Genomic DNA, 17,285 nt, shown 5'->3' on the forward strand with positions numbered 1-17,285 from the left:
AGCATCACCCGCCAGGCTCTGCGAGAGGAAGAAATAGAGTCAGAAAGTCCAGACACGCAGGGTGGGTGCCCGGCCCTGTTAGCATCCCCAGGGACAGGAGTGCATGCCCGGGGGATGGCCTGGGGTACAGCAGAGAAGGCAGACTTGAGCCAACAGCTTGGGCTTAAACTGAGTTTCCTGTAGTTGCCGTGTGACCCTGAGCAAGGCAGGTGATATGCCTTGAGCCTCAGTTTCCTCACCTGTAAAATGGGAAGGCATGCTCCTGGTCGATGCTATCGTCCTGTTCCCGGGAGGCTGAGCTCCGCCCTTGGCCTGGTGTCCAGAGCGTGTGAGCCCCTGTGTCTATTAATCCCCCCAAGAGGCCTTTCCCGTTGCAGGGAGACCACGCTCTCAGATCCTCGGGGCAACTTGCCTGGCGTCGCCCCACCACTGCCATCGCGCCCCCTTGAGGGCAGGCTGAGACCCCTTCCCTCGGCTCACCCACCTGGCTGGCACCCGACTCCCCCTTTCACGCTCAGAATCTCTAGCCACGTCACGGAATTTTCTTGAATGACTTGACCGGCCTATCAGTGCCCCGGGCCACCTTAATTCTCTCTCCCTGGCTGATCCCAAGAGGGTTTATTTGTCAGTCCCGGGCAGCGGATCAAAGCCTCGTCTTTCCAGGGCCCCTGGAGTTGTCGGTTCCTGAGGACAAGGGTGGCCCCTGGCTGGTGGCCTCTCGACATCCGTCCCTTCTCGTCTCACATCACAGACTAAAGTTCAGCAGGGCGATCAGCTGGGAAACCATCCTAACACACGTCACCTCCTCTGGTGGGAGGGCCCAGGGTGGACGCCCGGAGACCGAGATTGAGTCCTGGCTGTGCCACGGATCCCCAGGGGACCCTGCATACGTCCCTTCCTTGCTGGGCCTCAGTTTCCCCACATGAAAAGCGCAGGTGGGAGTTCCTATCCCTGGTGTGGCTTTGGGGTCTGCCCGGGTGCTTTGCACACCGACAGTGCAGGGCTAGTGCCGGTCCTCTGGGTAATCGTCAGGGCGCGTGAGGCGAGTCCACACAGCCACGCCTCCGGCGAGAGCGAGGTCCACACGGATACGGTGCGGCATCAGTGCCCCTCAGGAGGCTCCGTGATGCGGGGACCTGTCACCTGCCCGTGACCACGAGCCCGCCTTGTGTTCTCCCTCCTCACACCGGCTCCAGTCTCACGGTGGGTATCTGAGGTCTGTGCCGTTGACCGCTTTTACAGATAAACAAACCGAGTCTCGCAGAGGTCCAGGCCTTGCCCAAGGCCACATGCTTGCAGGTGGTACCAGCCACGCAGGGGGCGCCCCCGTTTCCCACCTGTGTGGTTTCCCAAAGTAACCGGGAGGCCGTGGGAGCTGGGGGCTCATCCGCACAGGGGGAGGGGCCGGAGCTGAACATATGTCCCTGCCAATGAAATAATTATAGAGTATGAAAATGGCTTAATTAAATAATTTTTAAAAAAGTGAATATGTACAGACAGCAATTAAGCAGCCGACTTTCAAATAGAAATTTTCCAACTGCGCTTGTCTTCCATGTATCTATTTGCCCTATTTTAGAGTCTGGTTTTTTTTTCCAAAATTTTTAATTTGAATAAATCTAGATTGGATGATCACTTTCTGAGGTGCAGTTAGAAGAACTTGGAGATGGTATTAGTGCTGGGGAAGTTTGGGGTGGGTGTGGGGAGGAAGCCTGGCACAGAGGAGACCCAGGGTGAGGGCTGTTCCTCCACACTTCTCCCTCCTTCCCCCTCCTCTTCCCTTCCCCCACCCTCCTTTTTCCCTCCTCCCCTTCCTCCCTCCCTTCTATCCTTCCTTCTGGACATGGAGAGCTCTCACAGGCATTTTCACGATCCTGAGATGAGAGGGGGAGTCTCTCCCCAACAGGCAAGTTCAGGGGTCACTTTTGGCTGGTGCTCAGACATTAATCAAATCCAGTCCCCTCAGTTTCTATGGAAAACTTGCCCAGAGTGGGATACCCTCTCACCCGAGGTCACACAGCCTTCGGGTCTGGTACCTGGTGCACCTCCGTAGGAATCCAACAAGCATTTATTGAGTGCTGGCTGTGTGCCTGACCTGTGGATTCTTGGATGATCTTGGTGACCGCTGTCCTCACTCCAACTGGGTGATCTGTAGGGACTTCAGGAGGATGCGGCATTAGATTCAGGGTTGGTGCCCTGGGGCTGTGGGGGATTTAGATAAGAGTCAGGAATGAAAGACATTTAATTGAGTCATCCTTGTCTCAAGCTTGGTGAGCTCATAACAGAGATCTGCGCACTCTGGGAAAGAGACAGGATCCTCCATCATCGGGCATCTTGAGCGTCCCTGGGCATCTCCGGTTTGCATCCTGAGTGGTGCTTATTTTCAGCAGCCCTCAGACACACAGGGCGAGGCAGGGACCACATAACACTCCGTCACTTTCCACTTTCCTTTCTTGGAATAACCTGCATAACACGGATACCATCACTGCTAGACTTGTTCCTTCACTTGAAGTCTTTGAGAAACAAGCGGTCTTGGGAAATAATGAAGTGAAATATAGATACCTGCGTGGCCTCAGGCAACGAGGTCTGCCTGGGCAAGCATTTCCCCAAGGACTGGCCTCGGGGTCGGGGAGGCCGGGAGCCCAGGGAACAGGCAAGGACACTGCAGGTGAAGGGCATGTGACCACTGCCTTTTCCATTCATGGGGACCCCAGGGACCCCTGACTCCAACTCTCTGATGCTTCGAGGGGAAACCGATGCCCCATCCTGAGTGTGAGCCCGGGAGCTCACTCTCAGTAGCAGCGAGGGGGCATGGCCAGACCCCTGACCGCCAGACCCCTTCTTCTTGGCCTCACGGGATCTCAGGACCCCCCTGACCAGTGCCAGGTGAGGAGGTGGCCCAGGCCGTGGACACAGGGAGACACGTGCTGCTCTGAACTCGCCCATCTTCGAGCCCCGCCGTGCCCTGCAGGCTTAGTGGGTGCTGGTGAGTGAGCCTCACCCAGGGGCTGTCCTGACTTCCCCGAGCCACACCCCGTCTGAAGCAGCGCCCTCCATCCTCCGTGCTACCCGGGTCGCCTCCCATCTCCTCCCTCGGCCTTACACCTTGCCATCCCCAGCTCCCGGGCGTGTGCCCTGCCCTTCCTTTCTGCTCCTCTCCACTGCCACTCCCTCCGCCTCAGTCATGTGTCCCACCTGGGGTCACCCCAGTCTTCCTAAAATAGTAGCGATGACAAACTCCTACCATGCGGGCTTTGAGACACCGTCTAACACTTCTCCCACGGTCACTCCACTCATCCCCTTCCAGATGGGGACATGGACCTGACCCTGCAGAACCCCGCTAACACCCTGCAGACTCCACCCACAGCCTCAGCCTGTGGCCAGACCAGTGAATCCGGCAGGAATAGGATGCAAGCCACGCGTGGATTGTCATTAAAAAGTAGAAACCGGGGACCTGAAAAGAGCTGGAGGAACCTTAAAGGCATATTACTAAGTAAGAAAAGCCAGTCTGAAAAGGCTACAGACCAATAGATGACATTCTAGAAAAGGCAGAACTATGGAGACGGTGAAAAGATCAGTGGTTATGGGGGTGGGGCAGGGAGGGAGGGTGCATAGGCGAGCCCAGGGCATTTTAGGGCAGTGACACTACTTTGTATGACACTATAATGGTGGACATATGTCACTGTACACTTGTCCATAGAATGTCAACCCAAGAGTGACCCCTCACATAAGCTATAGACTCTGGGTGATGATGGTGTGTCAGTATCGGTTCATCAGCTGTAACACACGTGCTGCTCTGGCGGGGGAGGGAGGTGCATGACGTGATGGAGATTATGCACGTTTGGGGGCAGGGGGGACACGGGAAATCTCTGCACCTTCCTCTGTTTAGCTGTGAACCCCAAACTGCTCTTAGAAATTTAACTCTATTAACTAAAGAAACAGGTGCAATTAATCTTAATAATAGACTTTAACTCAGTATATCCACAATATTATGTCAACATGCAATCAATATAACATTATAATGAAATAGTTTACATTCTTTTTTTTTAAATTTATTTATTTAATTTTGGCCGTTGGGTCTCCGTTGCTGTACACGGGCTTTCTCTAGTTGTGGTGAGCGGGGGCTACTCTTTGTTGCAGTGCACAGGCTTCTCATTGCGGTGGCTTCTCTTGTTGTGGAGCACGGGCTCTAGGCGCTTGGGCTTCAGTACTTGTGGCACATGGGCTCAGTAGTTGTGGCACAGGGGCTTAGTTGCTCCGCAGCCTGTAGGATCTTCCCCGACCAGGGCTCAAACCCGTGTCCCCTGCATTGGCAGGTGGATTCCTAACCACTGCACCACCAGGGAAGTTCAAAATAGTTTACATTCTTTTTTCTCTACTAGCGGGGGCTGTAACCCAGAGCAGGTCCAGATCTCTCTGTGGCATCTGGGGTCGTTCACATCTGCCCCTGTCATCCACCTTGTCAGCCTCTGGCCCTGTCATCTCTCTCACAATTCACTGTAGCCCCTCCTGCTCCCCACCCTGCTCCAAAGCCCTACCTTAGACCTGGCTCCAATGCCCACCTGTGGAAGGAGGAATAATACCCCCCAAAGATATCACATCCTAATCCCTGGAGCCTGTGAATATGTCACGTGGCAAAGGGGACTTTGCAGGTGTGATTAAGATGGGGAGATTGGGAGGGAGTTCCCTGGCGGTCCAGGGGTTAAGACTCTGCACTTTCACTGCTGTGGCCCTAGGGGAACTAAGATCCCGCAACGTGCGCGGCGAGGCCAAAAAAAAAAAAAAAAAAAAAAAGATGGGGCACTGGGGAGATGATGCTAGATTAGCCCTGTGGGCCCTGTGTAATCACAAGGGTCGTCACAGAAGGAGTCAAGGGGAGATTTGACTACAGGTGAAAGAGATGTGACAATGGAAGCAGAGACTGGAGGGTTTGCTTCGAAGGTGGAGGATGGGCCACAAGCCACAGAATGCAGGCACCTCTGGAAGCTGGAAAAGGCAAGGAAACGGATTTTCCCCTGAAGCTTCCAGAAGGTGCAGAGGCCTTGATTTCAGCGCATAAGACCATTTTGGACTTCTGACCGCCAGAACTGTATGATAATGCATGTGCCTTATTTTAAGTCGCTGAGTTTGTGGTAATTTGTTCCAGCACCCACTGGAAACTCTACAGTCCCCTCCTTGGTGACGGCCCCCCCAGCCAGCGTCGGCCTCCCTCTCCTCGGAGCCTGTTGTCCACCAGGACCCCCTCAAGGACGGTGGGAGATGAAGAGGGCCTGGGATGGGGCGATGGAGGTGTTGGGATGCAATGTAAATGATCTAGGAGGAAGAGTCAGCAAGATGGATTAGCTGGGCAGTGGGGGCAGTATGGGGGCGGGGCAGCCGAGGATGGCCCCTGGCCCCGGGTGGTGTGACGTCCCCCTTAGAGTCTCCCAAGGCTCTCTGGATGTGTCCATCTGTCTGCTCTCTCTGTCCCACAGTGTCTGTCCTACTCACCAGGGGATGAAGTGACTGGCGCATAGTAGGTACTCAATAAACGTATGTGGCAGGAATGAATTTGAACAAATAAAGAAATCTGAATTCCCAGTCCCAGTGTGATGCTTAAAGCATAAAAGAGCTGAACAAATGTTGAATGAAAGAGTGAATGAATGAATGAATGAACTGATGTCCCAGTCTCTGGCAGGTGGCCTGGAACTTGGGGCTAATGGCTATCTGAGGAATTGGATTTGCATTGTCTGGCGGAGTGAGGTGTTTCTGACGCTGCCATAGCTGGTGATGCAGTGGTAGGACTTTGCTTTAAACAGATCCATCCTTCCCTGTCCAGGGAGAAGGGAGAGGGGCCCCCATCCTCAGGGCCTTTGTTCCTGCCCTTCCCTCTACCTGCGATGCTGTACTAGTTCCTCGGGCTGCCATGCAAAGTACCACACACTGGCTGCCTTTAGACAATGGAAATTGTTGTCTGCGGTCTAGAGGCTGGAAGTCTGGGATCCAGGTGTCGGCAGGGTTGGTTCCTTCTGGAGGATCTAGGGGAAATCTGCTCCGTGCCCCTCTCCAGTCTTCTGGGGGTGGCTGGCAATCCTTGGTGTCCTTGCCTGTCCCCAAGGTCACATGACGTTCTCCCTGTGTGTCTGTGTGTCTCTGCACACACTTCCTTCTTTGAATGACACCAGTCATTGGATTGCGGCCCATCCTACTCTAGTATGACCTCATCTTAACTTAATTCCATCTGCAAAGACCCTATTTGCAAATAAAGGTCACATTCACGGGTTCTGGGTAGACATAAATTTGGGGGAGACATTACTTAACCCAGTACAGGTGGCTTTCCCGCAGCCAGGCGCATAGCACTTTCTCTTCCTTCCTTCCCGTCTCAGCCCAGACATCACCGGTCTGAGGGCCCTTCCCTGCCACGCTCTCTGAGACAGCAGTCCACTGCCCCCTCCATCCCCCTACCCTGTTTATTCTTCTTCCCAGCCCTTATCTCCTCTGACATGGCTATATTTTTGCTTATCTATTTATCACCCTCGTCCCCGGGCCCCACTAGAATGTAGGTTCCCGGGCAGCAGGGCCTAGATCCCACTTGCTCCCTGCTGTGGGCCCACACCAGCAGGTGCCCTTGAGTGAGCAGGTGCAAACAGGCTGCTGTGGCCACAGGCGGGGGACTAGGGGGGAGGCTGGACCCCGGGGAGGCAGCTGGGCTGGGGCAGGTGGGTGTCAGGATGGAGGGGAGGAGTGGACTGCCCCGTGTCTGGAAGGCAGAATCAATCGCAGGTCTTAGAGATGCTGGTTGGGGTAGAGGTGAGGGACCAAGAGGCTCAGAGGTTACCAGGCACCGAGCTCCTAAGCACAGCTATTTGTTTCGGGGTCGGGGGCGGTTCTAGAATTTCCTGGGTCTCTGGATCAATCCTCTGCTAATGGGCCTCTGACTCCCTCCTTCCCAAAGAAAATCAATTCTCAGAGGTTTTGAGAGTAAGTCCTTCCCTAATTACACCTCCAGTGGGGCTGCTTTGTTCTCTCCAGCCGGCCCTCCCTGGGGAGGCCAGGGGTGGGCAGAGGCCCAGGGGACCCTACTGGGGGTCGGGCGGGGCGGCCCCTGCTGGAGTTCCCTGGGAGTCAGAGGGCAGGGGCTGCCTTCTCTCCTGGCCTGGGAAGGATCTTGGGGCCTGAGGACTTCCAGGGACATGGGGCCCCTGAGCACAAAGGCCACAAACACAGCCCACCTTCCTGGGGCCTCAGTGAAACGGAAGGCTTGGGGAAGAAGTAGAGAGGAAGTACATCCCTGTAGAAAGTGCTGAGGATGTACTATGGGATGGAATTGAAAGACTGCCAGTGGGGTGCGGTGTTTATGTTGAGCAGCTCCAGGGCTCCCCCAGGAGCCCAGGCTACACTGGGCAAGTCTGACACTCACGGCCTGGTCCAGCCCCTCCGTGGGCCCAGAGAGGGGAAGGGGCTGCTTGGGCCGCCTGCAGGCCGGGCTCCACGCGGTGCTAGGGTCCGAGGACAGGAATCCAGGTGACCGCCCGGCCCCCCTTCCACCTCCCATCAGCTGGGATCGGCCGCCCTTGGCCCTGGAGCTCAGCTCCATGCAGGCCGGTCTCAGTGGTGATCAGAAAGATGGACGGGCCCGAGGGGCCCCAGCGCGGCAGGCCTCAGTAGCCTTGGGCCCCCATTCCTGGCCCCGTCCCCGCCTTGGGGTGAGTCCTGACTGGTCAGAAGACAGGACACCCTGGGAGAAGCTGAGGTCTCTGGAATAACGCACGTTGGTTTAAGGACTGGAGGCAAGTGCGGCCTGGGCCTGACCATGTCTCCAGCTCTCTGCGGCCACAGCACGTTTTAACCAGCTGGTCACAAGGAGTGCTGGGCCCAGAGTCACTGAGCTGAGCTCAGCGGAGGGTGCTGAGCTTCAGCATGGAATTAATCCCATGTCCCGACGTGTTGGTTGCTGTGAAATTGCCCGTGATGCCTTATCTCCCTCTCACTGCTGCGGCCGCTCTGGGCGGAGGTTAGATCTCAGAGATTCTCTCCTGCAGCCCTTGCCTTACAGACAGGAAAGTGGGCACCCCCCTGGGCGGCAGGGACTGGCCCCGGCCTGGCTGTGGCGAGCGGATGCTGACACCCACTGGCCGGCATAGGGATTGGGGTCTGATTCCCAGCAGCTCTGGAGCTTGGGTACCTGCTGCCGCCCCTGCAGCCCTGTGGGTGCACATGGTCAGGGCGGAGGGTGCCGCTCGCTGGAAGAACTCAGGGTCCAGAGAGGGAAACAGACAAGCAGACAGGCCTCAGGGCAGCGGGGAACTTCTAGAGAGCAAACAGGACTCCAGCTGTTCGTGGGGGGCCCGTGCTCGCATCCTGAGTCGGCCACTTGTTAGCTGAGTGATTTCAGGCAAGGATGTATCCCCTCCAAGCCTCCTCCTGGTCCTCTGGTCATCTTCGAGATGGCCATAGTGACATATCTGTCCAGGTTTTCCGAGGAATCAAAAAGATGGACGGACCTAGACGTGGCCAGTACATATGAGACCCTTCGTGACCAGCGAGACGCAGATACAGTAAAGCTAACATAGACTGTGGACCGCCCAGGGCAGGTGGCTCGTGGGAAGGCTGGCTGACATTCGCAGCTCCAGACCTGGGCTCGTCCTGGGTGTCCCCGAGGGAGCCCCAGTCTCCTCCTGGCCCCCTGGGGCATGCTGCTCCGGGGAAAGGGAGAGGATACACCCGAGGGTGTCCTGGGCGCTGCACCCACACTGGCGGGGGACACCGTGTAGGCTGGATAACTGCACGTGCAGGGGCCTGTCACTGACAGCTGTCTTCCTGTCCTCCCAGGTCATCGGACTTCGGGACAACCTACACCAAGCTTACCCTTCAGCCTGGCGTCACTACCGTCATCGACAACTTCTACATCTGCCCGACCAACAAGAGAAAGGTAGGCTCTGCACAGCGGGAGCCGCTGCTGCCTTGCTTCTCCAGGATCCTGACAGCGGGGCGGAGGTGTTTACCTCCCAGCTCTCTGCGTCACCCCTCCCGCTTCCGCCTTAATTCATATGGATGAATTAAGTTTCAAAGCAGCAGCTGGGCCTCGGGAGAAAGGTTGACCTGGTGCGTTTGTTTTCCCCGGCCCTGGGCCAGCATCCATCCAGGTAAAGCCGGGTAGGGGCAGGAGTGGCCACTCTGGAGGAGAGAAAGAATATCTCTCTTTGGTTTGGCGTCCTTGGAAAGCAGTGAAGAACAGTCCCGATCTCCTGCAGGGTTTTTTATTTGTTGATTTGGTTTTGATTTGGCTTTGGTGTCTCATCTGAGCTTCACTTTCTGTTTTCTTGGTCTGAGCGTGTGTTCTGACTCTGCTGTCTGCCTGACTGTGGATCAGGGAACTTTGTCATTTCCAGGCTACGGCCACCTCCGCCAGGTTCCGTGAGAAGACCCTTTTGCAAAGCCATGGTTGTCTCCTAGCCACCTCGGGACCCCAGACTGAGGTCAGAGGAAGCAACCAGGGCAGAGCCGTCCTGTGCACATGACTCCATGCAGGGAAGTAGATCACTGTCACAGAGGGGAACTTGGACGGATCAGGTTCCTCCTGGGAAATGGGATGTAACCCCAGAGAGTTGTGACATTGGGGATTAGAACCCAGAGCCCAGCCCTTGCTTACGAGCCCAGCCCACGGGCACCGATAGATGCTCTGACGCGACGTAGAGCCCGGAAAACCTCTGTAGACTGATGAGCGTCCCGGGAAGACAGTCATCATTGCCAGATGGCTGGATGCGGAGGCCACTGGAGGGTTTGCCGGTCACACTGACGGCAGGTTATTGGGCTCAGAGGAGTCGGTGTGTGCGTGAACTTGGCAGGTTCTGCAGGGACCAAGGCCCCCTCGTAGAGTTTACGGGACGTGAAGACTGACGTGCATTGCCATTCACTGGGGGCTGTCCAGGGAATCTTGATGGCACTTTTTAATGGGATGTCAGCTTTCTAAAGCAGGTCTCCCCCCTCCGCCGACCCCCTTCCTTGACTTTTACTGCTGTAAAAGCTTCCTGATGGACAGAATTGGAATGCAGAGGTGGGGAGGGCTGCTGGAGAGAGGGGAACTTCACAGGGACACCGGCGCCTGCCCGGAGGGGACTCGGGACTGAACGGAGAGAGGCAGGGGTTTGGTTTTGCCAGTGCCCGGGTCTCCCTGGGCCCTGCTCGGGGACTTCACGTGCACGATCTCACTCTGTCCCACAGGGGCCTAGGAAGGAGGTGTTATTATCGCATTTTCCAGGGCAGAAAACTGAGGCATAGGAAGGTGAGACTTAGCACTTAATCACACGGCTGGTGGTGGGAGGCCTGGATTTGACCCCAGCCTCATGTGGGTCCAGAGCTGAGGGGTTTTCTTGTGCAGGAGTGAGAGCAAGTATGGGGGAATGACCCCCCAACTACCACCCCACCCCGACCCCCCACAGCTCAGCCCGCGTGCTCCCCGAGCTGTCCTCGTCCCGTGTCTGGTCGGCCCCAGCCCGGGCTGGTGAGGAGTCAGAGCTAGAATGCAGCCCTTGCTCTGCTGTGAGCTCAGCGCTTTTCCTGAGTGCCGTCCCCGCCCTCTGAGCCACAGGGTTCTCTTGGGGGGCGGGGGTCAGCAAGGGAAATGCCCAGGCAGCACCCTAGCCCAGGCCTGGGTGCAGCAGCATGTGCATAGCACAGAGACCTTCGTTGGCCAGGAGAGCTGAGTGCTTGGAAGGGGCAAGGACAGACATCCTGCTTCCCTGCCCGCTGTCATCTCTCTCCCTGGGGCCACTGTGATTTGGATGCGAGACAAGGGAGGGCTGCCGCGGGCTGGTGCTGACCCAAGCCAGAGGCCCCCCCCCATCACCCCCAAACTCCAGCCAGCAGTGGACACGGGAGGCCATGCCACCAATCTCCTGCATGTCCTCCAATTTCCGTCTGTCTAGCCAGCCCGGTCCTGGAACCTTCCTCCAAGCTGACCCTGCCGTCCCTCACCAGCTGGGAGGACCCACAGGTGCCCAGATGTGACGGTGGCTCCAGGGCCGGCCCCAAAGGCCACGTCCTCCTTTGGAAGCGAGAAAGGCAGAGGCAACAGTGGCAGTCACAGAACGGGGAGTCTCTGAGGCGTGAGGTCAGGGAAGGCTGCCAGGCTGCCGGCAGTGAGGCCAGACAGACCCTGGTCCTGCGCAAAGCAGCCGCTGCTGAGCCTGTGTCCTGCTGTAAAGGGGGTGGCTGGGGGTTAATGAGCTGATGGGCGGGGGCTCAGCAAAGGGGCTTCTAGGTCACGTAGGGCATCCGGGCAGGCAAAGGGCACCAGGAGTGAAGCATCAGTTTTGGTTACCTGGGGGCTCGGGGCCGATGGAGAGCTGGGGGCTCTGATTGGGGTGCTCAGCAGGACCTCCTCTGCAGGCAACATTGGGATGGGGATGCAGGCAGGGAGACGTGCGCATCTTTAAAAAAAGATAGGACACTGATCGGCGATGCCTGTGAGAGGTTATTTGATAATTTGGACATTTAGCCTGGAAATATCGCTGGGGATAGAGGCTGGGTGTGGTCGGCCCCTGTGCCCAGCACAAGCACTCAGCCAATGTTAAAGGATGAATGCGTGCATGAATGAATGCATGAACGAACGAATGAATGAGTGAGTGCCACAAGCAGCAGCCGGTCCCGCTGAATGGACGCTATGGCCGAGCCGCGCACCTGGTCCGCAGGCTGCCCCTGCACCTGGATGGGGCCTGTAGGCGTGCAGCCCGAGGCTCTTTCCTGGGGTTGCGTGGGGCACCCTGCATTTGTAGGGTGGTCTGGGGGACAGCACCCAGGCCGGGGAGCCCCATCCTCAGCCCAGTTCTGCCGTGACCCTCCGGTGAGGGCGCATCAGGGAGGTCCCAGGGTGTCTCATCTCTTAACAGGGGCAATGATGGAGGGGAGATTGATGGGTGAATGCTGAAAGAACCTCACTCATTACTGCCACTTAGAACATCCGCTGAATCACGGCTCCCAAATGTGTCCCCTTTCCAATCTCTGGCACCTGTGAATGTCACCTTATGTTTTAAATGCATGTAGGAGCAGAAAAGCCACAGTGCCTGTCACAGAAAAAGCTGATGTGAGACCATGTCAAGTAAAGAACCGGAAGCCACGGGGGCTGGTGAAGGTGGAGGGGAGATTTGGGCGCCACGGGCTGGTCTTCCAACTTCTGAAGGGCGGTCCTAGGCATCGGGAAGCAGTCCAGGCAGACTGCTTGGTGGAGACTGGATTTTACTCAGGTCCATCTCCTCAACTGTGCACAGCCCATAGCCCTCAGCCAACACTCAGGAAATACGGGTGCAGTGGGCTGGACTGGAGATGGGGTGGGACGCCTTCAGGGAAAGAGATTTCCATTCAATGAAAGGAAAAATTTCCCCTTGTCATTGCATTCATTTATTCGCTCATCTTTAGCTTCTCAATTCCTAAGCCACCCCCTGGCGATCATTCTCAGTATGCCAGGCCCTAGGCCAGAACCAGATGTCAATCATAGTCATTTATTTGTGCGGAGGTGGGGCATGACTTGGGGGTTTACATCATCACCTGCATTGCCCAGATGAGAAAACAGAGGCTCGGGGGAAGCTGGGAGAATAGTCCAGGTCACCCAGCTGGTAGGTAGCAAAGCTGTCACCGATGCATTAAACATATTGTGTCTCTGTACTTGGCATTGAGCAAGGATTTAAATCCAGTTCTGCTAGATGCCAGAGCACCCTCTGTCATGACTTTGAGCTCACCAGGCACCCTGCAGCAAGGTTCCAGGGAGCAGATGGGGTTCCCCATGTCTGTGCAAGCCCAACGCAGCCTGCTGTGCTGGAATTGGGGAGTGTGCAACCCACTGTGGCTGGACAGGGCTCGATCTGACCGCAGCTGAGCTGTGTGACTCAGGGCAGACCCTGTTTCCTCTCCAGGCCTCAGTGTCCCCCCTCCATAAGATCAGGAGGTTGAACTGGGGGTTCTCCAAAGCCCCTTCCAGCTCCAGCATTCTGGACTCTCCTGGTCTCCTCCCAGGGGAAGAGCAGCAGCTGGGGTATGAGATGCACGTGGGCGGAGCCCAGACTCTGCTCTGTTTACCACGTGTCTTGGCTTCTCCTCCGCCAGAGGGCAGGTTTCACCAGATGTCCAAGCTGTGTCTCAACTCCGACCCCCATCCATTCGGCAGATGTGGGTCAAGGTCCTACTGTGTGCCAGGCTGCATGCTTGGTGCTGGAGGGTGAGAACCCTCGGTCCAATCTTGTAAATATCAGTTGCACATTAAGCACCTACTATGTGCTGGGGTCCTTTGCTGGGTGCTGGGATGTGAAGGTGAACTGGACAAGCAACTTGATCCTTCTTGAACCTTTGAGGCTCTGGTGGAGCCCTGGGAAACCGAACCTCTCCTGCTGCATTTCTGTGGGAGGAATAAGAAAAGGGGCCAAAGTCGGCCTCTAGCAGGACAGGTTTACCCCAGAGTGAATGTGATCTGGGAAAAGATGGGGTTCTTTATTTGCAGGGGCGCCTGCTTGAGCATGGGCGGAGGGTCTACCTCTCCAGTTATCGGTAATGGATAGGTTTTGCAGGAAGACGTGAATGCTATTAGGAGTCCATTTAACAACAATTACAGGCTAAGCAGTACTTTATAGCTTCTTAAGAGACCACTTTGCAACCTGTCTTACAAAATGAATTCCCTTTTATTTTTGTCTTGCCTGTAATATAGTCAGAGCTCCTGCCTTGATGCCCATGGGCGAGGCATTCTACCATTGTCATGGCATGACCTGAGACCCTGGGGGCCCTGAGGATCCCTCAGCATCCCCCGTATGCCTTCCGTGCTGTCTGAATACCCGATTTGGCTTTGGACTAGCAGTACATTTCTGACTCGGCACGAGAACCCCATGGCACGGGGAGAGGGTGTGAAGGCACAGCCCCGGGGAGCTGGCCACGGCATGGAATTGCTTTCAAGTGTCATGTGAATTTTCACTTTACTTCATGATATATCAGTGTTGGTTTGAATACTAAAATCACACACACACACACACACACACACACACACTTTCAACAAAAAGTTTTTGTTAACCTGATGACCCAGGAGAATGCTCTTGTTTTAAGCCTCAGGACCCCTGGCCCAGCCACCAGCGTGGACCCTCTTGGGTACATGACTCCTAATTTGAGAAGCACAGGGTCAGGACAAGATCTCCATCAATTCACCTATTCATTCATTCTGCTCGCTCACCTGAGACGTTTTGAGAAACTGCCACATGCCGAGCACTCGGGATCGAAAAATGAATCTGACCAAAATCTTGCCTTCAAGAAACTCAGTGTCGCAGAGAGCAAACCATGGCTGGGAAGAGGCGGCACTGGTCGTGATGCGGAACAGCCCGAGTTCCAAAGGCTCTTTATGTATTAGGCTCCGTATCAGGAGCGTTAGGTACGTTATCTCTGATCCTTGCAACCCCTGGCAAAGTCAGGACTTGTGCGCCATCTCACAGGAGAAGGGACCGAGGCCAGACAGGTCCTGGAGCTTCTCCGAGGCCACACGCCAGTGGACAGCCAAGTCACGGTTTGCACCCTGCCCAGGTGGCCCTACTGTCACTGCCCTTCCCACTGCCAGCTCCACCTGTGAGCAGCTCTGTTCCCACACCTAACAGCCTGTCCTCAGGGTCACCGAGGCCGCCCCCTCCGGGCGGCGGGAAGCCTAAGGGAGAGGGCACAGGCCTGGGAGCCGAGTTCAAATCCCAGTGCAGCAGTTTAACCAAGCTCTCTGGACCTCAGAGCTCTCCCTGGGGAGACGGGTGGTGCTGCTTCCCGCCCCTGCTGCCGCATTGGTGCAACTGTGTCCTGCAGCTCAGGCGAGGCTGGGGCTTGTGAATTATTCTACAGCCCGTGGCATGTCTGCTTCCGTGGGACTCTCACAGGGTGTGAAAACACGAAAGTAAGCACTTTCTTCCACTCTTTGTCTCTGGATGTCTTTTCTGTTCCAGGTGTAGAACAGGTCCTAGGCACTCTCTCTGTCTCTCCATCTCTGCCTCTGTCTCTCTCTTCTCTACTCAGTTCCCCTGCCTTTTATCCCAAACCTGGTCTCCAACGCTGAGCCCCCTCACTAGTATAGAGGCCCCTCCAGGCCCTCCCTGCTGTGGAGGCCCTTCCCCTTCCTAGTATGGAGGCCCCACCCCCTTACCTGGCAGCCCCTCCCCTCCAGTGTGGAGACCCCACTCCCTCCCTGCTGTGGAAGCCCCGCCCCCTCCCTGGTATAGAGACCCCTCCCCTCTACTGTGGAGGCCCTGCCCCTTCCCTGGTATAGACGCCCCACCCCTTCCTGGTATGGAGGCCCCGCCCCTTACCTGGCAGCCCCTCCCCTTCAGTGTGGAGGCCTCACCTCCTCCCTGCTGTGGAAGCCCTGCCCTTTCCCTGGTATAGAGGCCCCGTCCCTTTCTAGTATGGAGGCACCTTCCCTTCCCTGCTGTGGAGGCCCCTCCTGTCTAGAGCAGAAGCCCCGCCTCTTTCTGGGTGGAGCCCCACCCCCTCCCTGGTATAGAGACCCCTCCCCTCTACTGTGGAGTCCCTGCCCCTTCCCTGGTATAGAGGCCCCGCCCCTTTCTAGTATGGAGGCACCTTCCCTTCCCTGCTGTGGAGGCCCCTCCTCTCTAGTGCAGAGGCCCCGCCCCGCTGTGGAGGCCCCGCCCCTTTCTGGGTGGAGCCCCGCCCCCTCTTCGCTGGCAGCTGACCTCTTGGATCAGTCCCTGTCTTGTTTCCTGTTTTGGCCCCGGCGGTGCATGGTGGTGGTCGGCCCTCGGGAGGGAGCCGAGGTTAGCTCCGTCCCATGGACATGGCCACCTGCAGACCCTCCTGTTGCTCAGAGGACTGCTAGGTGGGGCGATCTCTGTCTGTTCCCCCCACGTGGAAAGCAGCAGCCCCTGGCAGACTTGCTGCCCGCTGTGTCCTGCGGGATCCCCAGACCCTGTTTCCAGGAGCTTGGAAGCCCAGGATCTGCTTGTGTGTTTAAAAAGTGTTCCAAGCAGCAAGGACTTCGTTTTGTTTGTTTTTCCTCTCATTGAGATGCTTGTGTGACCGTGTTATATTTTGCTTTGAAATCTTCTTCCCGAGTGTTGACCAGCATTTCCCTGTTCTGGCCCAAACATCTGACCAAGAACGTGCCATGAGGAAGGGACCGAGGCACAGAGTGGGGGGAACCCAGCTTTGAGGGGGTTCGCATCCTGGTGTCTCCCCCTCCTGGCTCTCTGAGGTGTAATCTGGGGATTAAATGAGATGATGCACGATGTACCACAGTGCCTGGCCCCCGTGTCGCAGACGCAGTGTGTGTGTTGTACAGCATCAGGGGCTAGTGCCCCCACCGCTGAGCCAGGCCAGTGCATGGGCCTGCAGGCACAGTGCCTGGCACACAGCGGGGACTCTGAGAGGACCAACCTCGCCACTGCGCATCTTTCCCAGGACTAACAGTGCCATCAGGCCTGAGCCTGGACCCCTACTCTGTCCTCCCGTCACCCTGGGAGGACCCGCCTCCTCCCTGTTGTCAGAAAATGGGCTTGAGATGCACACTGAACTTAAGGCGGCAAGCTCAGGGGTGTCCATATCTGATCTGGGCTGCTGCAGAGCTGGCCACATCTGTATCTGTGGCTTTCCATGGCACAGGGACATGGGCACCCTGGTGTGGCGCCCTCACATGCAGTGCTTACGCTCAGGACGCCTCGCCGGACCCTGGGACCTGGGCCTGGACCGGGGCTGCCACCTGAATGTGAAACACCTCGGGGAGACGCCAGATGCACCCTCTTGGTGTGTGCTCCGTTGACGTGAGGAGAGGCTGGGCACCCACGGCGTTAGTTCTCTGGGATGGGAGGTGGGTAGGTCTTGTTGATCTTTGTTTCTGCTGTAGAGTTTTGCCTGCCAGGGAACATTCATGGCACCCTGTGCTCCTGCATGCTTGCAAATTGAAGTCATGCCTGGATGACGCTCTCCAGGCAGGATGCACGCAGGCTGTTGGTGGGCGGACCCAGGGCTCCCTGGGAGCCCTGAGTGGGCTGTTCTCAAGGGCGAGGCTGGAAGGGTACATGGGATGAGATCAGATGTGCTGGTTTGCTTATCTTTTAAGAAAGTTCTTTTGCTGTGGTGGGGAGACTGGCGTGGACTGAAGGAGAGTCCACTCTTCACCCACCCATCCATCCACCCACCCACCCACCCACCCATCTAGCCATCCATCCACACCCCACCCACCCATCCATCCATCCACCCATCCATCCATCCATCCATCCTCCCACCCATCCATCCATCCATCTATCGACCTGTCCATCCACCCATCCATCCACCCACCCACCCAT

General features: G+C 56.7%; 1 protein-coding gene across 3 annotated transcripts in view; it reads left to right on the top strand.

Annotated features, from left to right (window-relative positions):
• Positions 1-17,285, top strand: part of SORCS2 (sortilin related VPS10 domain containing receptor 2) — a 506,781-nt gene that overhangs the window by 305,670 nt on the left and 183,826 nt on the right. For all 3 annotated transcript variants that reach the window (XM_059923653.1, XM_059923654.1, XM_059923655.1), the window contains exon 3: positions 8,809-8,908. In XM_059923653.1, coding sequence (XP_059779636.1) covers positions 8,809-8,908 — 100 coding nt within the window. The remainder of the gene's footprint in view (positions 1-8,808; positions 8,909-17,285) is intronic.

The sequence above is a fragment of the Balaenoptera ricei genome, chromosome 5 (genome assembly GCF_028023285.1).
Source record: "Balaenoptera ricei isolate mBalRic1 chromosome 5, mBalRic1.hap2, whole genome shotgun sequence".
In the NCBI taxonomy this organism is placed as follows: domain Eukaryota; kingdom Metazoa; phylum Chordata; class Mammalia; order Artiodactyla; family Balaenopteridae; genus Balaenoptera; species Balaenoptera ricei.